Source organism: Podarcis vaucheri (genome assembly GCF_965113315.1).
Source record: "Podarcis vaucheri genome assembly, chromosome: 16".
NCBI lineage: Eukaryota > Metazoa > Chordata > Lepidosauria > Squamata > Lacertidae > Podarcis > Podarcis vaucheri.
Genome location: NC_138754.1, coordinates 16,039,280 through 16,065,210, shown reverse-complemented (window position 1 = coordinate 16,065,210; position 25,931 = coordinate 16,039,280). Strand labels below are relative to the sequence as shown.

The 25,931-nt window shown below is 50.0% G+C and overlaps 1 protein-coding gene across 2 annotated transcripts in view; it reads left to right on the top strand.

Moving 5' to 3' along the window:
• Window positions 1-25,931, top strand: part of EHD1 (EH domain containing 1) — a 31,512-nt gene that overhangs the window by 3,217 nt on the left and 2,364 nt on the right. For both annotated transcript variants that reach the window (XM_082204291.1, XM_082204290.1), the window contains exons 3-5: window positions 8,441-8,538; window positions 23,270-23,682; window positions 24,630-24,794. In XM_082204291.1, the coding sequence (XP_082060417.1) occupies window positions 8,441-8,538; window positions 23,270-23,682; window positions 24,630-24,794 (676 nt within the window). The remainder of the gene's footprint in view (window positions 1-8,440; window positions 8,539-23,269; window positions 23,683-24,629; window positions 24,795-25,931) is intronic.

Below are 25,931 nucleotides of genomic sequence, written 5' to 3'. Positions count from 1 at the left end.
ACGCGGGAGAGCCACCGCCGGTCAGTGTAGCAAAGGGTGGGCTAGGTGGCAGCTGCTCCTGCTTTCCAGGAAACTCAAGGTAGACTCACTTTGTGTTTTTGCTAGACTCGAAGAGAGTGACTTCCCCGCTTGAGGTTGCCCTGTAGCTGAGCTGGCATATGAACCTGAGTATTTGCCAGTCATATGAATGTTGCTGATTATGGATGAACCTGCTATCTTGCTCCCCCCCCCAAAAAAAAAAAATACGTGGACCACCTAGATGAGAGCAAGATCCAAGAAGCAAGTTCAAATCTCCACTCAGACATGATATAACGCTCGCTAGGGGCAGGGCCAGGGACACGGGTGGCGCTTTGGGTTAAGCCACACAGCCTAGGACTCGCCGATCAGAAGGTCGGTGGCTCGAATCCCCGCGACGGGGTGAGCTCCCGTTGCTCAGTCCCTGCTCCTGCCAACATAGCAGTTCGAAAGCACGTCAAAGTGCAAGTAGATAAATAGGTACCACTCGGGCGGGAAGGTAAACGGCTTTTCCGTGCGCTGCTGTGGTTCGCCAGAAGCGGCTTAGTTATGCTGGTCACATGACCCGGAAGCTGTACGCCGGCTCCCTCGGCCAATAAAGCGAGATGAGCGCCGCAACCCCAGAGTTGGTCACGACTGGATCTAATGGTCAGGGGTCCCTTTACCTTTACCTAGGGGCACGGCCGGCCCTGAGGTTGGGTGGAGTGGAGTGACTGCCTTAGGCGGCTGATGTTACCTAGGTGGGCAGCATCCCTCCTCTTTTGGAGGACAGAGCTGTCTGGGTACGGCTCATTAACCTTCTGCCGCCTGGTGACATCGGGGTGGCATTACCCCATTGCCGGCACTGGAATCCAGTTGATCCCTGGAGATTGGGCTGGGAAACCTTGGGCAAGTCACCTGTTTTTCATCCTAATCAGCCCTGCAGGGTGGTTGTTAATTTGAGGTAATGTTTTACCTTGAACAACTTTGGGAAGAGGTGGGGTGCTGTACCATATCAAATGCAAGCGGGAAATTAAAATTTCCCTAAAGGAAGATGAGCAAGGAAACTTATTTTGTGGTGGGGGGAGTGTTGCAGTGCAGCCTCCTCCGAATAGGTCCACACCATACATTTAGAGCACACCAGGGAATCTTGGGAACTGTAGTTACCTCCTCACAACACACTTATAACAAACTACAGTTCCCAGGATTCTTTGGGGGGGGGGAAGTCACTTGTGTTAAATATGTCCTCTGGCTGTGCTTTCAATACATGGTGTGGATCTACTGTCAATAATCTTGCTCTGCCTTCTTTTCTCTCCCTGGCTCATGCCCAAGTAGTGGATGCGGATCCTGCTGCTCACTTTTTGGAGCTCTGCATCCTGCAGCTGATAAGATCCAAAAGTGCAACCCGCCCAGTTCCACTTTCTTTTCCAGCCTGACTTGGTGCCCTGGCTGTGCCCAGTCAGCCAGCCCTGCTGCCAGCCTGGGCTTTTAGGGCGCTGTCCCTTCCTTCCGCCCTCTCCCATCTGTCTTTGGCAGGCAGATTTAAAGAGCAGCAGAAATCCCCTCTTTGGCTCGCATGCCCAGCCAGTTCCCAGACTGGAGGGGGAAGAGTTATTGAGGCCTGGCAGTGTAGCTCAGGCCCCACCCCCCTCCCAGAGCAGAGGGGCTTTTCAAGCCTTTTCCAAAGGAACAAAACTACAAAAATCACCAAGTAAAAGCCTTTCATTTGATAGTTGTGTGTGCATTCAGTCTGTGGCAAAATTCAGGCACCCCAGGATCTGTTTTGTCAGGTGGGGGTTTAGGCCAGTACTTTTTCTCTCCCCCCACCACCCCGCCCCCAAGCTCCTGTCCTGCTGAGGCATCGCAGAGCTCTTAGAAGTGGGGCTGGCAAGGTTAAAGTTGTGGGCTGGCATTCTGGACCATCTTTTATTTATAGCACCTGTTGTTCTTGCTCACAAGGGATTTTCAGAAGTGAGGGCTGGTCCTTGCCATGGAATCCTGATTTGGGGGAGAAAACAAGGGAGGAAGGGGGTGGAGCCTGTAGCTGGCTGCAGCCCTGAAGAAGAGGACCCCCCTGTCCACGCTACAAAACTTTGTTGCAGATCCCACTAATTTGGTTTTTATTTTTATTCATTTAACTGGATTTGTATACAGCTTAATCATCAAAACCTCCAATCAATTTACGTAAAGTCTAAAATCTGGTAACAAGTACCGGTGAAGCCAGAAGTTAAAAACAAGCTGACCTAAACGTTTTCAAAATATCCATATACATAATTGGATGCAGTTACGTACAGTGGACCCTCGAGTTACGTACCGCTCTGGATACATAACTTTCAGGTTGCGAACGTGGCAAACCCGGAAGTGTATACTGCCAGGTTTTGCCACGCATGCATGCGCAGAAGTGCTCTGTACACCGTGCGCAGAAGCAGCGCCTCCAGTAACGGACTTTTCAGGTTAAGTACAGACCCCTGGAACGAATTTAATTCGTATCCGGAGGGTCTGCTGTATTAAAATGTGTGTCAAATGTACATGTCTGCATAGGTCTGCCTAAGCCAGGTTCTTAGCAGGCACCAAAAATACAGCAAAGATGCCTGACTAATGTCAGTGGATGGGGAGTTCTAAAATTTTGATGCTGTCGCCCTGAAGGATCAGATTCCTTGCCTCCATGGAACAAACGTGCATTTGTAAAAGTCCCAGTTCTGCATTCGAGGGGGTACATTTGTGGGGCAAGGTGATCTTTCAAGTAAGCTGGTCCCACGCTGTTGAGAGAGCCTTGTATACAAAGAATAACCCTTTGAGTTTAGTCCACTAACAAACCAGCAGCTAGTGCACACTTCTGAGCAGGTATGCTTACAGGGTCTGCTCCACTCATCAACCATGCTGCAGCATTCTGTACTAACCACAGTTTCTGGGTCAAGCACAAAGGAGGCCCCACATGAAGTGTATTGCAGCAGTCCAGTCCTAAAGTCACCGCTACTGTGGTCAAGCTTACCTGATCCAGGAATTACCTCCTGTGTTGCTGATAAATTCGTTTCGTTCTAAATTCTTTCCGCCATACAGCAGGGGTGGTGTTAACTTCTAGGTTTTTTTTGCCTCTGATACAACGCTCTTGTGGTGATGGACTTTTCATTCCCTGGACCTTGGCGTCAATCAGGAATTGCCCTGATTTCCAAGGGGAGTGGTCCTCCTGCAGCCCCGATCCCTCTAGTGTGCCCTGGAATTTTGCTCAGGAAGGGTGGGCTGGGAAGATCGAAGCAAGTGTTTGCAAAGTCTGACACTGCCCGTAACAAGAGTTTTGGCCAAGCGGTCTCTTTAAGGGCCCTTTTGAGCCCCGAAGCATCTGAGATCGAATTCCTCACCAGTCACGAGTTAATGCTGCCGAAAGTCTATTTCAGGAGAGCAGGGTCAACACAAAGAGGGATTGTTAGTTCCTGCTGGGTCTCCCTGCGACCTCCGGCAGACTTAGGGGCGGCTTGCAGATTCCCTTGCTAGCAAAACAGTCTGGGAGTTCAGAGGAGGAATTTGGGCCTCCTAGTTAATTTTACACCCTGACAGTGTTTACACTTTTGTTCCACTCCCGCCTGACCTCTGTAGTGTTTAGATTGGTAAGCCAGAAATCTCCCTGCGCAAGGTTGGTGCGCTTTGCAGACTCCGCATGTGGCTTTCAAGTGGAGGCAAGCTAGCTCTGAGCATAGGATGCTTTCTTGCCACAAGCCAAGATAGCTGGTCCATCTGGCTTGCTAGTGGCTGTGCTGCCTGGCGGTGGCGGGTTTGCTGAACAGGTGTCTCAACCCGCACCGTCCAGAAATGTGGGGATTGAACCTTGGACCTGAGCAAAGCTTGTGCCCTTCCAAAAACTGTATGTTTTGAAAAACTACATCCCTAATCTTCGTATGGGGCCAGCTCAGCATTTTGTATCCAGTCCTCCTTGCACCCTGAGAAGTTTGGTTATTCTGTTCAGGTGGCTGGCTGCCAGCTGGATTCTTTTGGGGAATTTTATCTACAGACGGCTTTGCCTGGCTTGCCCTACACGGAATCATGCCGTGGGGAGGACTGTTAAGGCCACATTCACCCCACACATTTAAAGCAGGATTTGCCCATCTTGGCTCTCCATCTGTTTTTGGACTACAGTTCCCACCATCCCTGGCCGCTGGTCCTGCTAGCTAGGGCTGATGGGAGTTGTAGTCCAACAACAGCTGGAGAGGCCCCAAGTTTGGGAGACCCTGGTTTAAAGCATTAGGAATGCCACTTTAAAAAGTCATGGGTTCCTCCCCAAAGAATTATGGGAGCTGCTGTTTGTTAAGGGTGTGGTACTTTTTAGGACACCGCCGATTCCCCTTGCAGAGTTACAGACCCCTGGGAAGATGGATTGGCTGTTAAGCCACTCAAGGAGGCGTCTCCTTACAACTCAGCACCCTGAACAAACTACAGTTCCCATGTTGCTTTGGAGGAAGAAGCCATGATTACTTAAAGTGGTATCGTGGTGCTTTAAATATATGGTTTACTCGTGGCTTAATACCTAACTCCTTTCTCCTTTCACCCTCTGCTGCGCCCAGTGATCTGAGAAGGCTTCTCAGTCAAATGCTGTAGGTGTAGGTTGAATCCACAGTCCTTCTGGAGGCTGGATCATGTTGGCCAAGCAGAGGGGGGCCCAGGACGGGAGGTGCCTTATCTCCAGAGGATCCTTACAAGATTATCTGAGGCAGCTTGCCAGGGTCCTTGACGACGGCTGACCTCCCCGTACCCTTGGCTTAGGACCTCTGTACAGGTGGAGCGCAGGCCGCGCGTTCAGGAGTTGGATTTGTGCACAGCCTTTTGTGGGTTAAGCCGGGGCTGCGCAAGGAGGGACTGATGCAGGGAGGAAGAGGTGGCCTTTGGTCTTTGTTGCCTTCCCTGCTGCTTGCGGGGAGAAGGCGGGAGCAAATTCCAAAGCAGCAGCAGCAGCCCTGCAAATCTGTCTCTGCAATATTCCAAAGCTCATCTTTTCTAGTTGCAGTGCTGAGCACCAATGAGGCAGAGGGTGCCTCTCGCTCCCCTGCTGGGCTGTGCAGGAAAGCATTCTGTGCGGGACTTGACATCTTTCCGCAGGGCCTGCAAGACAGAGCTGTTCCGCCTGGCCTTTGGTTTGGACTCAGTCTGACCCTTATGTTTCCCTCCCCTTATGGTTTCGATCTATGGGCTATTATTAAAATAAGGCTGTATTTTAACATGTATTTTAAATTGTCCCCCCCCCCATTATATTTTCGTTGTAATTTTACTGGTGCTAGCCGCCCTGAGCCCGGCTCTGGCCAGTCAGGGCGAGGTATAAATAAAAATTTATTATTATTATTATTATTCCCACAAGGGCCGGGGGATGGATCAGGCGAGGTCATGGGAGGATGTGTTGAGCATTTCGGGAGAGGGGAAGCGGCCCCATCTCTCTTGGCGAAGGACATGGGAAGCTGCTTTCTTCCGAGTCCAACTATCTCGGTGCTGCCCACACTGACTGGCAGCAATGCCAGGGTTTCAGGCAGGGAGCCTCTCCCAGCCCTCCCTGCAGATGCTGTTGGGAGGACTGAACCCAGGGCCTTCTGCATGCAAGAGCTATGGCCCCTGAGGGGTGCTTTGAGACAGAGGGCAGGGAATGCTCTGGTGGCAAAGTCAGCAGTGACTGAAAGTTCAGGCTACGTACTGGGATGTTCACCCTCTTCCTTCCTCGTAGAATTGTAGAGTCGGAAGAGGCCGTGTGTGTCATCTAGCCCAACCCTCTGCAGTGCAGGGATTTTTCGCCCAACATGGGTCTCGAACCCATGAACCTAATTTTTGACCTTCCTCTTCTGAGAACAGCATAGGCCTCGGTTCCCTGATGCGTTGCTCACTTAGTCTCTGTCCATGTCAAAGATGGCCTTGATGGGAGGAGAACTGTTGTGTATCAGGAGCTGGGATAGCCGGCTGAGACTCTGGCCTAATCCACACTGTACTTTTAAAGCAGTATCAAGTCACTTTAAACAGAAACAGTTTCCCTCAAAGTATCCTGAGAGCTGAAGTTTGTTCAGTGTCCCAAGAATTGGGAGCTACAATTCCCAGGGTGGTTTCCCTCTTTCCATGAAACTCTGGGAATTATAGCTCTTTGGGGAGAATTGGGTTCCCCTAGGAACCCTCCACACCCGTAACAAACGACAGCTCCCAGGAATCTTTGGGGGAAGAAGCCATTGGTTGTTTAAGGTGGTCTGATACCGCTTTAAATTTGGAGTGCAGATGGGACATTCTTTCCAGGTCTAAAGGTGCTGCGTTGGGTTTGGTCTCCAAGATACCCTGGAGACCAAATTGGTGGGGGTGGCAGCGGTGGTGTTCTGGACTTTATAACCAGCTCACAGGCCTGGTCTCTAGCTCAAGGGGAGGGGAGGAACCTGACCGCCTCCCCCTGATGTTGTTAGATTTCCTAGCACCCATTAGCCGCAGCAGCCATCATGAACAACATGTCTAGGAAGATGGTTTGCAGTTGCACAATATATTTTAGCTCGTCTTTGAGTTCCCCATCCCTGGGCGAAAGGAACTTGTCCACCTGAGCCCCGTCGATTACCGCAACTCCTACCCTGCCCAAATCTTCCTGTTGTGTCCTGTGGTCATGCCTTCCTCCTTGTGAAATTGAGAGGAAGCGTTTTTGAAAAGCAGAACGTCTAGCTCTTGACAATCTCAACACAATTCTGGGGTGCAAAACCTGTGTCTCACACAGGGTCCGGGAAGCTTGGGGAAGGGCCTTTGCAGCTCGCTGGGAGGGTGCCCGCTCTGCATGCAGGAAGGACCCAGGTTCAAATCCCACAAGCATCTCTCTGGTCATTGGTAAGAAGAGCGGAGAAGACTCTTCCTGAGAGCTGCTGTCAATGGTCCCAGTAGATGGTTTCAGGCCTGTATTCTTTGTTGACACCCCAGCACCCCCGCTGAAAGTTAAGGATCCAAGTGGATCCACTCTCGGTGGAACAGTAAGCATCCTCTCCTATGTATTTTTAAAAATATATAATGCCATCAGTATTTGCAAGTGTCTGGCTCATTTAAGATTACATAGAACCTTTATTCTCATTAATGAATGAAACTCATGGTGGGGGGAACACTTTTATTTTTAATGAATCTTTATTATGTGTAAAGGGAATATTTGTATGAGTTAATGCTTTATTGTCACCTTGGAGCTGTTTTGTATCTTTGGGCTTTTGTCCTTCCAGACTTTGACGCTTTAAAATCTCTTGATTCTTTGTTATGTTTGCAAAAAATCAATGAAATAAAATGAAAAGTTGTCTCAGTTGCCAGTAAGGAAATACACAAAGATGCAGCCACACGATTTATTGAATCAGAAATAAAACCTAACCAGAGGGGAAAGGTGTGTGGTTCATGATTTCAAAGGGTTTGATGGTCTAAATCAAAACAGTGCATAGGCGCCGACTCCATGGGGCTTGAGGGGGCTTGAGCCCCCTCAAAAAAATTTTTGGGGGGGCTCAGCCCCCCCAATAATCTCGGGCGCCGCCGCCGTCCCCCGCCTCCTCCCCACCTGCTCCCTCGCCAGCCAGCCAGCCGCGCGCCCTAGCCGGAGAGCCCCGGCCGTCCCCCGCGAGAACAGGGGAATCCCCGGGGGCGGGGGCTCCTGCCTCTAGCCCCAGGTTTCCCGCATATCAGCTGTTCCGGAGCTGATAAATAGGCAGCAGCACGCTCTCCCCTATTCGCTCACGAGGGGGCGGCGCCACTTTATTAGCATATTCATGAGCTTATTTGCATATTGATGAGCTTATTTGCATTTCACGAGCTTTCCCGGGCCCCCCCAATATTTTTTATAAGTCCGCGTCCCTGAAACAGTGGCAAGTTCATACTTAAAAGATTAAAACGTAACCTTGGGCTGTACTAAATCCAGACACCTAGACCTGTGGGACCTGACTTTCCTGAGCCACTGTGTTTGTGGATGAAACAAATGAGAAAAAATGGCAAAGCACTTTGGCCCTGGGACAATTTTAGCTCATGCGAGTCCCACCCCCTGCCCCCCAAGAAGGGCGATTTGCCAAGTCTTGAAATACCAATAATTGTCTAGATTATTGAGGTTAAAGGGCTTCCAAAACTTGGTGATTATGCCCTGGGCCACTGTCAGAAGGTTCAAGATCAGTTCCCTGTTGTGGTCTTGATCTGAATCTGCAAACAAGTTCAAGGGAGCCCGGCAAGTGGAGGGGGTGAATTGTTTCTCGAGTTATCTTCCACTCATTCTCGTGGCACCCTTCCCTTCTCTTTGTGGGTGGTGCCACACGAAGGTGGGTGCTGGAGGGTGGGAGGCCCCGCTTTGAAACGTGGCTCAACTCTATGAAGCGGTTAGCTCTGTTGCCCAAAAAGTGTGGCGAGGAGGACAGGCAGGGAGCCACGTCTGCCTCCCTATGCTTGCTTTTTCGGCTGAGACAAATGGCTTAACTCCCCTCTCCTTCCTCCCTCGTAGGTTCATGTGTGCCCAGCTGCCCAACCCGGTCCTGGACAGCATCAGCATAATTGACACCCCTGGAATCCTGTCTGGAGAGAAGCAGCGGATAAGCAGAGGTAACACTTGGGCTGAATCTAGACATATATTTTAAAAAACGCACACTGTGAAAATGCTTTATAAAAAAAGTTTTAAAAAATATATATTGAATTTCCCATTAGCTCACCATCGCCACCTAGGGCCACATTTGGTAATGCACTTAAAACACACTTTGAACGTTATATTTTTCAGCTGTATAGCCGAGTCCTTGGGGGCCGTGTGTGCAAGAACTTGATGTTTCTTTGCTGCGGTTTTTGCAGGGCTCTTCATATGTTTCTATGAGTGTGGTCCCATCTTCTTGGTCAGACAGACCTCATAGCAACAGCCCCACCATCTTACCTAAGTGAGCTTCAGAATATTAGCACCCGTCCAACCTGCTACAGGTGCTTGTTCAAGTCCCAAGACTTGTACGGAAGAGAGCTGAGCATTGCTGGTATACCGAGGGCACTTTGCACAAGAACCTTGGGCGAGCTCACTGAGCGGCTTCATGTAGGTGTTCCTGGGTGGCTGCTGTGGGACACCATGGTGCTAAGACTAGAACCAATTTGCTAAATAGGAGGAGCATGACCTACAGGGGCACAGTTTCCCAATTCCCAGCCCTGTCCAGAAGGATAGCCTCCTCAAAAGTATTGAAAGCAGCTACGCTCCCAGTGATGTTCCTCCATCAGTGTAACATGGGAGGTCCAGAGGGTATCAACATGAGAACAGGACCTTCCCAGTGATGGCTCCCTCCTCGTAGAATGCTCTCCTGGGGGAAGCTTGCCTGGCACCAACCTTACATAAAGGTAAAGGGACCCCTGACCATTAGGTCCAGTCGTGGCCGACTCTGGGGTTGCGGCGCTCATCTCGCTCTATAGGCCAAGGGAGCCGGCGTACAGCTTCCAGGTCATGTGGCCAGCATGACTAAGCCGCTTCTGGCAAACCAGAGTAGCGCACGGAAACGCAGTTTACCTTCCTGCTGGAGCGGTACCTATTTATCTACTTGCACTTTGACGTGCTTTCGAACTGCTAGGTTGGCAGGAGCTGGGACTGAGCAATGGGAGCTCACCCTGTTGCGGGGATTCGAAGTCCTAGGCTCTGTGGTTTAACCCACAGTGCCACCCGCATCCCCAACCTTACATAGCTTCGGGCAAAAACGTTTCTTTTCTGCCAGGCCCTTGGCTTCTAATTTGCTGCAGCCTCCTTGAGTGAGCGGGATGTTTTAATCCTGCCTTTAAAAAGTAGGATTGTCTTCTAGAGTTTTATAATGGTAACCGAATCTGGGTCAGAAAGCTCAATTTGATGTTGCTCTCGATGCCTGGAGCTATGTTGCCTCCTTTCCCAACCAAACTCCTTGCCCGGAAAGGAAGATCTGGGGCTGTCCCAATAAAACAAATGTTCAGGAACAGAGGATAGTTTTTTAAGAGGGGCTGCGTGACCACCTCCCCCATTGGGGGCGGTGGGTTTTCTAACCCTTGGTTGTAGGCGGTGGGTTTAAAATTAGGAGGGTTGCTTCGATGGGGTACATAATCTAGGAGGTTGAATGTACGCCCAGCGTGTTGTGGCTTCTTAAGTGAAATGTTCCGTCCTTGGGAGGGACAGAGAAGGGCCTCTCTCTTCCTCCCCCCTGCCTTTGGCCTATAGCCTGTATCTCCTGGCCAAGTTCAGGCCTCCTTGGAGGAAACTCCCCCCCCCCCAATTCCCCTCGCTGAAGTTTCCAGGCGTAGCTTCAAAATATGTGGCTGGCACGAGAAGGGTGTTCTAGGTGGTGTACATGCCGCGCCAGGAAGGAGCAGCATTCCTGATGCCTGGGGAGTGTCGCTGCCCCCCTCTCCTTGGGCCTGGGGCAAGCGGAGACGGCGTCTCGTGCTGCGCTGATAGCGAAACTCTGCTCCTGCCAAGCAGATGGACGGCGGCTAAAAATAGCTGCCTTCTTCCCAGGCTCCTGTCTTGGGGGCCATCTTCCCTCTGCCTGTCCTACTACGTCTTGAGACACACCCCAGTTTGGCTTCCATCATCTCCTGGCTGTGCTGCGGTCTCCTTTCCAGGTGGGGGGGGGCTATCACCTCTGCTGCCTTTGGGGTTGGGGGCAGAGAAGGGAACCAGGCCTTGCCCCAGAGGAGAGGTTATAGGGAGATGGAGGGGCCCTTTGCTGTCCTGCTGCCCGAATCGGACACAAGTGAAACATGTGTCTTATTGCAGGCCTGGAAATTTGACTTTTCTCCTTGCCCTGCTATCAGGAAGTGCTGCAGATGAGCGATAAGGCTCCACTTGACCCCAGCAAGCGAGAAACCAGGATGTGGTGGTCAATGAGCTTTGGTTTAGCAAATGAGCGCTCACACACATTATTATTTTTTAAAACTATCCTTTAATATATGGAATCTCGCAGTCACCGAGAAACTAGCTCGCAAACTTCATGTGCTCATGAAGAACCTATAAAACGCTTTTATAAAGGTTGGTGGACCTTTGTGTCTTACGCATCAACTAACAACTTACATAACCTGCAAAGAAATAATGGACTACCGGATTTAATATCTATTTAAATTGGTTGTATTAACTGTACTTACCTGTACTGTATGAATATCTCTTCAGTGGCTTCCCAACTTTTTTGGGGTGTGTGGGTGTGTTTCCTTCACTTTTTGTTGTTGTCTGCAAAAAGAAAAATTGTATAATGGTCTAACTCTTGGGAGGCTTAGTTTGCTCAGAATCAAGCAGTCTCAGCCAACTCCTGCCCTTGCGGAGGCAGACCTCTATGCGTGCCTTCTGTGCCCTTTGCCCTCTCTCACAGAGATATGTGGCCAAGCCAGTCTGAGCTCTGCTGGGAGCTGGATTCCCTTCTGGTGCTGGTCTGGCAGGGGCCTCCCAGAGGGTGCTCAGGAGCCGTTCTGCTGAGCGCCGGAGGGCAAAACAATTGTGTGTTGATCCCCTCCGTCACGTTCCACAGGCATAGGGAGACAAGGATATGGCAGTGGTTGGACTGTTGTGCTTCAGGGTATCTTGCGTCCTGATCTCTGCCACCAGCAAGGTGACCAAGTCCCCTGCAGCCCCTGCCTTGCAGAAAGAACGCTGCGGCACGAGGAAGACCAATGTGGCTCTAGGCATTGGCCAATGAGCTTAGAGATGCTTCAGTATTTGCTCTCCTCTCCTCTGCCCTCCTCATTCGTTTTTCCTTTTATAGCTTGTCTAATAGATGGAGAGCCGCCGGCAGGAAGAGGAACTGTTGTATGTTTTGCTGAACGTAAGCTTTTGTGCTTAGCAGCAGCCTTAAGATGAAGTATCTTACAGCCCTTCAGGTACGCAGGCAGAAAGCTGCAGAAAAAGCAGGCTGGCAAGCTCAGTTGGATAGAAGTGTTCAGGAAATGCTAGTGGCATTTCAGAAGCCAGGGAGACAGGATTGATTTTGTCAACCTCTGTCACTATTATACCTGCTGGAGCAAAAGACACCCCCCCCCCATTTATTGCACCTTGTTCCCCTCCCAGTGTCAGGGGGTGGGGATCCAGTTCCCTTTCCAGCACTGGATTTCCAAGACAGGATCATCTGTGAAGCTGACCGGCCTTTGTTGATGCTTTGGGAGTAAACGTGAATGAGTGTATAGGATTAGTTAAATTTATAGCCTTGGTGCTCTGGTTTGTTTTGTAATCTGTTTCAAGGTTCTGCCTGCTTTCCCGCTACCTTTGTTTCCTATTTAAGTTTCTTAATTTGACTCCTGAGCTGTGGGTGGTTGCCAGCCTCCAGGTTTCTGAATCCCCATGTGCCCAGACACCTGGCCTTCAAGCTACTGGGAGTTTGGGATTGGCATTGTAAGCAGACCAGCGCACTCTTCTGTGGGTCTGGGAGAGAGTGTGGACTTCCACTACACTCTGAGCAAACCAGAAAGGTGCAGTTTGGACTCAGGAGTCCTGGGTCATCGGCTCAGAAGCTTTTAAAAAAAGTAATTGCTTTAGCTCATCCTGGCTTCCCTCCCCTCTGGGGTTTCAGGAGTGAAAGGGTGGGTGGCATCGATGCCAGGCTGCTATGTCACAGTTGGGCATCCAAGAGGCTGGGAGAGGCTCTCTGGAGCACCTCTGCTTCATCAGACCTTCCAACTCTACAATTCCACTATTAATCTTATTTATTTTCATATATGCCCCTGTGTTCACTGCCAAGGTAATTTTTATATGCAGTGCTTTGCAGATTCTTAAAATAAGATACTAGTAAACTCGGAAAGCCCCGCATTCCTGGCTGTTTGCTTTGCAAAGTGTCTCTGGGCGTGTGGGGCAGTGGTGGAACTTCTCTTCTGCCCCCTGCCCCAAACACTCGCCCTCCTTCCACCTTCCTGCCTGGAACACGGGAAAGAATGGGGAACAGGGTGTCCGGCTATTGCCTCCCAGGCCACCGCCCCCCCCCCCCATTGCTTTTCCTCATTGCTGCAAGGGAGCCTTTTGCAAAACGGTGGGTGTGGCTGTCCGGTGATGTCAACGCTTTTCGCAGTGACTCACAGGAAGTTGGAATTCTTACTCCTATTGTTTTTCAGGAGGGCTGGGAGGGCCTCACTTTTTCCACACCTCATCCAGGCCAGGAAGTTTAGCCTGCGAGAGGTTTACCTGGAAATGTTTCAGGGAATCCGAAAGGTGGAAAAGCTTTTCTGGGATGGTGATTCAGAGAGTGTGTGTGTATTTAGAGGGGGGAAACCATTTGAGGTATCCCCTTACAAAACCTTCCTTCCTTCCTCCTTCTCCTCAAACGTTCCAAAGGGAGATCTGGAAAAGGGAAGCTCTCTTGCCCTGAGTCAGGGCATTGACTCACCTAACCCAGTGCTATCTGCAGAGACTGGCTGTGCTGGTTCTCTGGGGTTTCAGCGCCAGGCCTTCCCCCACGTGAGTTCAACTGGGGACCCTTTGTTCTACCCGTCTGCTCCGTTTGCCTCCCTCCCTGGCACTGGTGCTTTCTCTCGGCCTGGAATAGCTTAACTTCCCCAAATGACACTTCCATTCTAGGAAGCAAGATGTGCACATCAGCATGGGGAAAGTTCCCCCTTTTCAGATGAATTGGAAATCACAGGGGTTTCTTTATTTGCAAACAAAGGCGATTCTGCTGTGAGGGAAATTTGGCACATTCTGACCTCCCTCTTCCCCTTGCAGCATCTGAGAGCGATAAGTCTGCAGTGTCTGCTTCCCATCTCTCGCCAGCCTCCTTTGGCCGCCCTGAATTCTGCTCCTGGGCTGGCATGACCAACCATTTCTCTCTTGCAGCTGAGCTTTCGAATGCCAATACAGTGGTGCCTCAGGTTACAAATGCTTCAGGTTACAAACTCTGCTAACCTGGAAGAGTTACCTTGAGTTGAGAACTTTGCCCCAGGATGAGAACAGAAATCATGTGCCTGCTGCGTGGCGGCAACAAGAGGCCCCATTAGCGAAAGCACGCCTCTAGTTAAGAACAGTTTCAGGTTAAGAACGGACCTACAGAACGAATTAAGTTCGTAACTGGAGGTACCACTGTACAAGGAACATCTGCTGGGTCAGGCCAATGGCCTACCTGGTCCAGTATCCCACAGTTGCCAGCCAGATGCCTCTTTTGGGAAACTGGCAAGTAGGATCCGAGTGCGAGTTCAGCTCTCCCCTCCTGCGGTAATCAGAAGCAGTGCTGTCTCAGTGTCGGGTTGTGGGGAGAGGGGCAGAGCACAGCTGTAATGGCTAGTAGCCGAGGATAGTCCTCTCCTCCATGAATTTGTCCAGTCCTCTTCTGAAACTATCCAAGCTGGTGCCCGTCAGGGTCTCCTGTGGGAGTGAGTTCCATAGGTTAAATCTGCACTGCACGGAGAAGGACTTTCCTTTTATCAGTCCTAAACCTTGCGATGGCTCGAATTGCAATTGCCGTTTCTTCGTAAACCTCCGGTGGTGGCTGATGCAAGTTCATAGCCTGGCTTTTGGAGCGTGAGGAGAGTGCCTCTGAGCATGCATGAAGTGCACACCCCCTCATTGCCTGCAGTGTACAAGCCAGGGAACCTGAGCTGCAGGGTGGCTTGTTGTGGTAGGAATGTGAGCAGAAGGGTTTGTGAAAGCCTAGTTTGGTATGATATGTGCCACTCCGGGGCAGGGATAGAGGTGGGCGTGGGGAGAGGGAGGCAACATCCCTCTCTGCACTGGAGGGCACCCAGCCCTGGCTTGTGGGAAAGCCTTGGCCCTTGGTGACCTCCTGCCTGGCAGCCCAGTAACCTCGCCTGGAAGCTGCCCTTGGGAAAGTTCCTCTGCAGCTGGTGAGCCACAACTTCCCTTCTCAGTTACAATGAGTGTGTTCCTTCCACTGAATAGCTGATGTAATAAACAAAAACCTGCCCTTATTCCCTTATGGGGGACACAAGAGGCCTTATGGAGTCCTTTGTAGGTTCTCCATCGGTCGGAGAAAATAACAGAGGCCAACCAGAGAATATTGAGAAGCAAAGCAGCTTGTAAGCCTGATCTTTATTGAACTGTTGCAACAGGGTACTCCCCTCACACGCAGGAGAGGAGGAGAACCCAGAACCAAGGTGTGCCTGCCCTTATATAGACATTTTAAATTTCCTGCCCTGGAGCTCAAGACCACCCCTGCATACATCATACATACATCACAGAAGGGGTGTAACCCAAGACCACCCCCCACAAACATCATACCTACATCACAGAAAAGGTGGTCTACAACAGAAATTTGAATGTTGTTGTTTTTCCTGTCTGCCAGGTTATCTGATAATGCCTTATCTGATTGCCTTTCCTGGTAGTCTGGCCATTCCTTTGAGATGGTGATTACCCACTTCCTGAGACAATGGGAAGGTTCTCTCCCCCCCCCCCTCCTCGCAGAGAAAACATTTGGTCAGTTTGGGAGTCAAAATGGTTTCAGGGCAGTCTTCCTGTGCTGCTCCAGACATGTGGTCCCCATATCTTATGTACGTGCTAGATTGGTACATTTATGAACATTTATTATATATATAAAATACCTTAAATTTTTTATTTCACAAAAAAAAGGAAGAAATTCCCCAGCCTCACTTCATGCAGAAATCACCCGGCTGGTGCCTGATGTCTAATTCTCACTGCTGCTGCTCGAAGTTAGCCCTTCGAAGAGTGGACAGAGAAAAGGTTTTTTCCTCCCTCTCTCGTAACACGAGAAGTCGTGGGCACCCAGTCCTGGAAGATTCAGGAAAGGTGATAGCACTTCTTTGCATAGTGCCGAGTTAACCTGTGGAACTCCCTCCCACAGTGATGGCCGCCAACCTAGATGGCTTTAAAAAGGGGACTAGACAAATTCATGGGTCAGAGGGCCCTCTGGCTACTAGCCACAATGGCTCCGCTCGGCTTTCACCGTTGGAGGCAGTGACACTGGGCTTAGATGGGCCATTAGCCTGAAATCCACCAGGTTCTCCTGAAATTCTTGTGAGTTTCAGCCCCCCACTTCCAAGTGATGGTGGGATTTCTCCCTTTTCACTACCCTGATTATCATGAGTTAAAAGCCTCTGCTAGCAGCTATGGGACTCTGATCCGAAGCAACTGAACTGGAAAGGAATGCAGATGCCTTTCTGTGTGAATTGTCGTCTCTGCTGCACCAGGACCTCCATTATTCCAAGTTGTGGATGTGTATGGAGGCGGGGGCTGTCATCATCCTGTCTGCCCTGAGTTGGGGCCTCAAGCAAGAGCCATAGCTGAGTGGCAGGGCACCTGTTCTGCTTGCAGAAGGCTGGGAACCCTACCCGTCCCTGGAACAGTGGGAGAGCTGCCATCAGCCACCCCAGACTCTTAGGTACAATTGGAGCAGCAATGATTCTGAATTCCAGTTTCTGGAAACCACAAGAGGGGAGAGGGCCTTGTGCCAGGGTCCTGCTTGCAGATTTCCCACAAGCTGGCCACCACAAGGACAGAATGATAGACTAGACGGGCCACCAGCCTGATCCAGCAGTGTCGCCTTATGTTCTTACACTTTCCTTTAAGTGCCGTATTTTCTGCTCCATAAGACGCACCAGACCACAAGGCGCACCTAGTTTTTGGAGGAGGAAAACAAGGAAGAAAATATTCTGAATCTCAGAAGCCAGAACAGCAAGAGGGATCACTGCGCAGTGAAAGCAGCAATCCCTCTTGCTGTTCTGGCTTCTGGGATAGCTGCGCAGCCTGCATTCGCTCCATAAGACGCACACATGTTTCCCCTTACTTTTTAGGAGGGGAAAAGTGAGTCTTATAGAGCAAAAAATACGGTATGTCTTAGGGTTAGGAAGTAAAATGTGCAAGTACCCTTCTAGGTGACTTCTGTGAGATGAGGCAGCCTTGCTGCTCCGACCTTTCAGGATTTTTTAGCCAGTGAGCAACATTGGGGTTGTGGCTGACGAGTGAGTTGTTTGGACACCAGGCTATAGAATCTCTAGGGTCCCAAAGAACTGCTGTCTGTCCCCCCGACCCCATCAGTCGCTGTACTCTTTCTGTTTGTCTTGTTCTCCAGTCCTTGGAAAAGGCAAACTATGTAAATTCCAAGCAACCAGCATGCCTCTTTCCTGTGGTGAGTTTGTTTGAGATGAGGTACTTCCTAGAAGTCATTTTCTGCAAGCTCTACTCCAAAATAATTTTGAGTGGACATTAAAAAATTCCACCCCCCTTCCGGTCACTAATGCATAGCTGTCAACGTTCTCCTTTTTTTAAGGGTAATTCCCTTATTCTGAATAGGATTCCTTGCAAGAAAAGGGAAAAGTTGACAGCAATGCACTAATGTAAAATTTGAAAACTTCACAAAGAGGCTTAGCCATGTCTGCTATGTATGAGCGGAAGAGCAGGCACTCATTAAGAATTCACATCACTATTATTAACTTTATTACCCCCAGGCCCCAGGATGGGTTACAACAAATTAAAATTCATAATTATAAACGATTGAAGCAAATCCCACACAGGAATATGGTTAACTTACAGTGCAATTATGTACATGTCCACTCGGATATAACTTTCTTTAACTAAAAACAATAGTCAAGACATCATAACACAGTTAGAACCAGTGATTAAAGTACAGAATGCCCAGTGTCTTGTCTCGTCTGCACCTTAGTTCTACAATGCCCTTCTGAACAGGAAACTCTTAGCCAGTCCAACCTCCCGGGGGGGGGGGGAATCCCTCAATCTGGGAGCAGCTACAGAGAAGGCTCCACCAAATACCACCACCAGGCCTACTTCTTGTGTTGATGGGATCAAGAAGGGGTTCACCCAAGGATCTTGGCACCCAGGCAGGTTCATCCAGAACCGTCTGGGTGAAATTGGACTACAGCTCCCATCATCCCTGGCCATGTTGGCTGGGGCAACAGTATATGGAGGACCACAGATCTTCTCCACCCTATTCTGGGGCTCTCACTGCACCATCTAGGAGAGCTTCCTGTCTGATTTATGAGTTTTGGCTGATTCTCCAGCTACGACCGTTCCTGACCCCTGTAATCCACGCACTGGTAACCTCAAGGCCAGACTACTGCAACACGCTCTGTGGGGCTGCCCTTGGAAGCTCCAAACGGTGCGGAATGTGGTGGCCAGACTGCTGATGGGGGTATCTTTCTGACAACATGCAAAGCCCTTGTTAAAACATCTGCACTGGCTACCCATCTGCTGCTGAGCCAGGTTCAAGGTCCTTGTATTAATTTACGAAGCCTTGAGCAATTTAGGTCCAGAGTACCTAAGAGGTCACTGAGATCATCCACAGAAGCGTTGGTGGCTGGTTCCAGAGTTGGTGAGGCACATTTGACAACAAGAACAAGTAAACAAGCCTTTACTGTCACTGGCTCCAGTGTCGTTCCTCTTCATTCCACCTCCATGTGGAATGTCTGTGGAATGTGGAGTTGTGGAATGCTCTGCCACTAGAGATTCCGCAAGACGCCTTCAGTTTCCTGTATTAAACACCTGCTGAAAACTTTTCTTTTGTGTCAGGCTCATGCAGGCAATTAAGAATGAATGGATCTTTCCATAATCGTTAGCTGATTTTTGATTTTAACTTTGTTGGGTTTATCGTTTGGCCTTTATAGAGATGCAGTAATTGTTGTAAACCATTCTGGTACTTTTTTAAATGAGTATCGGTGTATAGATAAATAAAACAAATGTTTGGGAGCTTCGCACGGTCAGGAAGAGAGATCCAGCTTCTCTTGTTCAGGCTTCTTGTGTGAAGCTCTGTTAGCAAGAGTGAACAGGCTCTGCAAATGCAGCTGCTCATCTCTCCCTCCCAAAGTCTCCCCCCCCCCACTTCCTGTTTTCAACCCATTGTCTGTAAATTGGCTGACTTTGGCATGAGATGAGCAGATAAAAGATTGTCAGGGCAGGAGATCAAGCTGAGCACAGCAGGGCCACAAGCATCTAGCCAGAGCAAGGGGACAATTCCGGGCTTTGGGTTAAAACCCAGAGGCAGGTTCAGGCAAGCCAACAAGGGGAGGGGGGAATTCTTTAGATGTGCTCAGACTTGCAAGGGTGGACCTGAAGCAGGTCTTAGTCTCTTTTTTTCCCCAGTAGGTTGAAAATGGCTTCCGACCCATTTAACAGCAAAAAAGGCCTCTTGAACACCCCAAGGTTATCAAGGCATACCCTCCAACATTTCTCTGATGAAAATTTGTTGTTGTTTAGTCGTTTAGTCGTGTCCGACTCTTCGTGACCCCATGGACCAGAGCATGCCAGGCACTTCTGTCTTCCACTGCCTCCCGCAGTTTGGTCAAACTCATGCTGGTAGCTTCGAGAACACTGTCCAACCATCTCGTCCTCTGTCGTCTCCTTCTCCTTGTGCCCTCCATCTTTCCCAGCATCAGGGTCTTTTCCAGGGAGTCTTCTCTTCTCATGAGGTGGCCAAAGTATTGGAGCCTCAGCTTCAGGATCTGTCCTTCCAGTGGGACATCCTTTTCAATTATTATTATTATTATTATTATTATTATTATTATTATTATTATTATTATTATTGCCATTATTATTACCATTATTATTATTATTTATTAATGTTGCTGTTTATACCTCACCCATCTGACTGGGTTTGCTGCAGCCACTCTGGGCCGCTTCCAACATGAATAAAAACATAATAAAACATTAAACATTAAAAAAAGCTTCCCTATACAGGGCTGCCTTCAGATGGCTCGGGTCAGATAACTCCCTAACCTCCAACATGTCTCCGATGGGAATAGAGACATCCTAAGGAAAAGCGAGACATCTGGATCAAATCAGAAACTGTCATGGCTTCTGTAAATCTGGGACTGTCCCTGGGAAATAGGAATACTTGGAGGGTCTGTCAAGGCTATCGGTGGCTACTAACTACCATGCTGTGCCTCTGTGGTCAGAGGCAGTAAATGCTTCTGAATACTAGTTGCTGGAAAGCACAGGAGGGGAGAAGAGTCTTGTGCTCTTGAGTTCTGTTTGCCAGTTTCCCACTGAGGCATCTGTTTTGGCTGCTGTTAGAACAGGATTCTGGGCTTGATGGGCCGCCATTGGCCTGATCCGGCAGGGCTCGTCTGATGTCTGTTTGGGGGAACCTCTGGCCAGTGTCCTGGGCTGGCCGCGTTTGCATTTCTTGCAGTGTCTCAAATTTTGGGTCCCCAGCTGTTGTTGGACTACAACTCCCATCATCCCTGACCACTGGTCATACCTAGCTAAGGATGATGGGAGTTGTAGTCCAGCAACAGCTGGGGACCCAGGTTTGAGAAACACTGCAACGCTATGGATTGGCTGGTGACTGTCGAATCCCTTGAGGCGGGGAGCCCAACATCACCAGCCCATCTGTGAAGTTAGAGAAATGCAAACTCAGCCAGCCCACAATAGCCAGATTGTGCCTTTCTGAGCTTTGCTGTTCTTCAGCTGTAGAACGGGACTGCATGCTTCAGTGCTGACAAAACATTTCTCTTCCCTTTTTTAAAAAAAAGTTACTCTTGTGATTAGCCATGCAGAAGCCACTTCTTTCAACTGCTCCTTCTCTCAGCCTCAGACCTCCTCGTGTGTAAAGCAGGAGCGTTGACAGGTGGTTGTTTTTTTGATGGGGGTGTTCCTTCAGCTCCACTGGCCAGCTGAGATTTCTGTCTTAGAATGCAGTACGATTGCATCTTATGCAGAGGTTCCGTTCCAATGAAGGTTCGATGTACACATGAACATTGTGTGTACATTGTGAATCCCCCATACTCTATGAGAGCCAGCATGCTGAGCAGGCCTTGCCCCTCCAAGCAAGGCAGAGAGCTAAAAGTTGTTCCCCTAGCTCTTCTCCAAAATCTTCCTCCTATTTTAGTCTTAATGAGATAAGGGGAGGGGTGGCCAATTGTTGTGAAGGTTTTATATAGTTTGAAAACAATTCCCTTGAGGATAATACTGGTTTAAATGGTTAGTTGATGAGGTTGTCATAAGACTGTAGAGATGGAGGGAGCCAAAGGGTAATCTAGTCCAACCCCCTGCAACCAGTGTTAGAAACTCGGGTATATAAGCTGGGCGCCAAATGGCTCCTTAAACCAGGGTTACAGTCGCCAAAGTGGAATGCCTAGCTGCCATTTCGGGTGCAGATGGCTTGAAAGTTGCATCCAGGCACCTGGGCATCTTCATTTGGTCGCAAGTGGCCGATAGCCAGGTGCAAAATGCGCCTGGCGAATTTCAAACGCTGCCTGCAATGCCACGCATTGTCACGTTTTCCCTGCAGCAAACTTAATCACAGCTGCCCCTCTGGAAACAGTATATGCTTGCTGTCTCATGTGTAGTTTCAGGGATGCAGCTGAGACTGGGCTCCATCTTGTTTCCAGCTCTATACACAATCTGTGTGTTTTGAGTCCAAGTGCAGGGAAGTTGGGGGGCCCTGCTTGGAAATGTAAACGGGGGAAACCCCATTGAGCAGAAGTGCCTGTAAGCAGCATTGTGCTTCCTGTTAACCCCTCTGTGCTGGGAAACTGAACTGGCTGTCCCAGTGCACAGGCGGGGGTGTTGTATTGGCTCTGGGGATTCCTCCAAAATGGTAAGAATAGGCCTGGGGGCACAGGTGAAGAAGAGATGTCTACGGTCCTTTATTTTTTATTTTTTTTAAAGCACCATTTAGAAGCAACAGTCAATATTCAACAATCTCTTTTCACACACACACACACACACACACAGAGAGAGAGAGAGAGAGAGAGAGGGAGGGAGTCGTCCCACAAACCTCCCTGTGTCCTCAGAGCCCATAAGCCATGTTCCATCAATATTAAAGGTAAAGGTAAAGGTACCCCTGCCTGAACGGGCCAGTCTTGACAGACTCTGGGGTTTGTGCGCCCATCTCACATCTATTGGCCGGGGGCCAGCGCTGTCCGGGGACACTTCCGGGTCACGTGGCCAGCGTGACATCGCTGCTCTGGCGAGCCAGAGCCGCACACGGAACGCCGTTTACCTTCCCGCTGGTAAGCGGTACCTATTTATCTACTTGCCCCCGGGGGTGCTTTCGAACTGCTAGGTGGGCAGGCGCTGGGACCGAGCAGCGGGAGCGCACCCCGCCGCGGGGATTCGAACCGCCGACCTTTCGATCGGCAAGCCCTAGGCGTTGAGGCTTTAGCCCACAGCGCCACCCGCGTCCCAATCCATCAATATTACATATGTAATAAAACCAAGCCAGACTGATTGAAAAGTGGTGATGGTTTTTGTCTGCATGACTGTCTTGGATGCGGGTTGTCTGTTGGTCCATTGGTCTTAAGTCCCAGCGTTGTGAGGTCCAGATCTCAAAATAAGTCTGCATTTAGTGTCTTCCAATACCTTTCAATAGATAGCAAGCCACGCTGCTGCCTTTATATCTCCAGCCAGGAATTTATATTTTAGCTTGTAGCATTGAAGGTTAAAGGTGGGCCTGCCTTGCCTCTACTGCCTTGTCTCCACTTGGATCAGCTCGCTGAATTGTACACTGCTGCAGATCTCCTTTGGGATCCACCCAGGATGGCAACCCACCTTGCTTTTCAGCTGACCCTTTTTGAATTAACAGGCTGCTTTGGGGGGGGGGTTTAGTCCAAGAAAGCATACAGCTCACAAAAACCAAAATCCAATAGTACAAGCACCGTGTACATGTTTAAAAAACCGAGGCCAATTAAAATAAATAAAAAGGCTGTCCGTGCAAGAACAAGTCTCTGAAACGCAGCCTAGATTAAGGAAAAGGCAGGACAAAATAAATGAGGCTTTTGGAAACACAGCTTAAAATAAATTTGGACACCTAGGAGGGAAGGACAGGCTGGGTCTACATTGACTGACAACTGCGGCTCTCCAGGGGTCAGGCTGGGGGTGTTCGTACCTGGCAATGCTTGTGGGGATTGAACTGGAGGCCTTCTGCATGCAGGTCAGGTGTCCTCTGCCCATGAGCTCCAGGCCCTCCCCTTTCATGCTATAGATCAGTGCTTCCCAACTGGTGCTCTGTGGACCGCAGGGGGTCCACGTAACCCACCCATGGCACCATTGACATAACAAAAACTGCCATACAGATATCGAAAGGTTCGGAAGCAGAAGGTCCATAGCTTGGCTTTTGAAAAACAGGGGTCCGTAGTACTTAGCTAACTGGGAACCACTAGATTGACGTGAGCTTAATCTGCAAATATTTTCCAAGTCCGTTTTGCTGCCCTGCAGATGACTGCATGCAAGACTCAAAACACCCGGACATGTATTAGTCCTGGAAGACAACACTTTATACTTGGTAGTTGTTTCAATAAAATTTGCGTCACCAGTTAGCTCAGCTGGTGTTGATAATGCCAAGGTGTCGCAGTTTCAATCCCTATATGGGTGGCCTGCGTATTCCTGGTTGGGGGCCCTTCCGACTTTGTGATTCTATGCCGCCTTCCTCTCTCTCCCCGCCCCCCACAGGCTACGACTTTGCGGCAGTCCTGGAGTGGTTTGCGGAGCGGGTGGACCGCATCATCCTCCTCTTTGACGCCCACAAGCTAGACATCTCGGACGAGTTCTCCGAGGTGATCAAGGCCCTGAAGAACCACGAGGACAAGATCCGGGTGGTGCTGAACAAGGCGGACCAGATCGAGACGCAGCAGCTGATGCGGGTCTACGGCGCCCTCATGTGGTCGCTGGGCAAGATCATCAACACGCCCGAGGTGGTGCGGGTCTACATTGGCTCCTTCTGGTCCCACCCGCTCCTCATCCCAGACAACCGGAAGCTCTTCGAGGCAGAGGAGCAAGACCTCTTCAAGGACATCCAGTCCCTCCCGCGAAACGCCGCCTTAAGAAAGCTCAACGACCTCATCAAGCGGGCCAGGCTGGCCAAGGTGGGTGCCCGTCCCAGGTGTGTGTGTGGGAGGGGAGCTTTTTCCCTTCCTTCAAGGCCAGGGAGGTGTGTTCTGGCTGCCCAGTGATGGAGGAAGGGTGCCCATCCCAGGTGGCTCCCCAGATTGCAGGGGAGAAAGCTTTCAGTATGTTTCTTAGCACAATTAAAAGTCTCGGTGCTGACCTTTAAAACCCTAAACGGCCTCGGCCCTTTAGGGTGGCACCACCTCCCTTGTCCAGCCCAGACACTGAGGTCCACCTCCGAGGGCCTTCTGGCGGTTCCCTCACTGCAAGAAGTGAGGTTAAAGGGAACCAGGCAGAGGGCCTTCTCGGTAGTGGCGCCCGCCCTTTGGAACGCCCTCCTGTCAGATGTCAAGGAAATAAACAACTATCTGACTTTTAGGCAGCCCTGTATTGGGAAGTTTTTTAACATTTGATGATCTCAGGTGTTTTTATATTTTGTTAGAAGCTGCCCAGAGTGGCTGGAGCCACCCGGTCAGATGGGCAGCGTTTTATTTTAATTTATTCAAGGGCAGAGAGGGCCCATTGGTTCACCCTCATCCAATGTCTTGTTTACGTCAGTGGTCTTCAACTTCTTGAGAGCTGGGACTCCTCTGTAGCAGGATGGGAGCCATTTCCAAGGGCAAAAGTGGGGCCCTTGGTGCTGGAATGGCATGGGCAGGGCAGTCCTTCTGTTGAAGACCAGTTACCTAGCCCAGGTGTGGGGAGCCGGTCTCCCTCCAGATATTGCTGGACTCTAACTCCCATCAGCCTCAGGACACCCGACCCAAAAGCCAGGGGTGATGGGATTTGTTGTCCAGCAATATCTGGAGGGAGACAGGCTCCCCACACCAGGCCTAGTCTCGCCCATCATTTATTTATTTTTGCAGCCGCTTGTGTCACCTGCAGTTGCTGAGTTCTCAGCCTCTGCTCTCCACCCCCCTTGCAGGTCCATGCCTACATCATCAGCTCCTTGAAGAAGGAGATGCCCAACGTCTTCGGGAAGGAGAGCAAGAAGAAGGAGCTGGTGAGCAACCTGGGGGAGATCTACCTGAAGATCGAGAGGGAGCACCAGATCTCGCCAGGGGATTTCCCCAACCTCAGGAAAATGCAGGTATGGAGGGATGCTGACCTGTGTAATGCGTTTGGGGCAGGAGTGGGCGGGACTTGGGTTTGCCTGGAGAGCAAGGAGGTCCTGGAGTCTTGCCGCATGTTTGTGTGTGTTGCAAAAATCGCAATGTACGGGAAGCCAAACGATGCTTCTCTCAATTCCTGCAGCTCCTGTTAACTCTCTCCCCACCCCCACCCCGCGAATCACAAGAGCAGGCCCTGGAAAGAATCAATCGAGGAAAACCGTGAAGCCAGCCAATGCCTCTACATGGCTCCATCCTTGTTTCAGACATTGTGATACATCGCGGTGTTTAGCTGGTGATACATCACGATGCTGAAAATTGGCGGCTAGGCTCTCCTTATGATGCTAGTTGTGATTTTTGCCTGCCAGCTTAAGGACCACAGACCTCCTGCCTCTGAGCACCAGTTGCTATGGGGACGGCAAGTGGGGAGAGTGGTGCTGTTGCGCTCAGGCCCTTGGGACTGATCCTGCAGGTGGGCTCCTCTTCCCCCGCAGTCAAGAGGCGGAGATGCTTCTGAAGACCAGTCGCAGGAAACCACGGGAGGGGAGAGTGTTGCTCTTGCGCAGGTTTCCCATAAAGGTCAGCCACAGTAAGACCAGGAGGCTGGACTAGTGGGGACCCAGCAGCATCCAGTCTGCTTGTTAACATTCCCAGTGGAACCTCCAGATCCAGAGGCAGTCTTTCTGAACTCCCAGGTTCTTAGGGACGTTTGGCCACTATTGAGAACAGAATACTGGGCGGAAAAACTCTGGAAAAGTGATTTGCAGTTCCCAGCATGTTATTCTTTGAAGGAGAACTACTTCAAAATGATTTACAGATGGTATTTAACTCTGAGTAGGCTTGCAAAGATGTTTAAGACTGAATCAGATAAGTGCTGGAGATGCAAAGAGGTTGAGGGAACGTTCTTTCATATGTGTTGGACTTGTAAAAGGGTAAAAGAGTATTGGGAAATGATCCATAATGAATTGAACACAAATGTTTAAAAGTACTTTCCCCCCAAAACAGAGTCCTTTCTTTTGGGGATAATTCAGGCTGAAATTCCCAGGTGTCAAAAAAAGGTCATTTATGTATGCCACTACTGTGGCCTGTGTTTTGTCAGCCCAAAAATGGAAAATGAG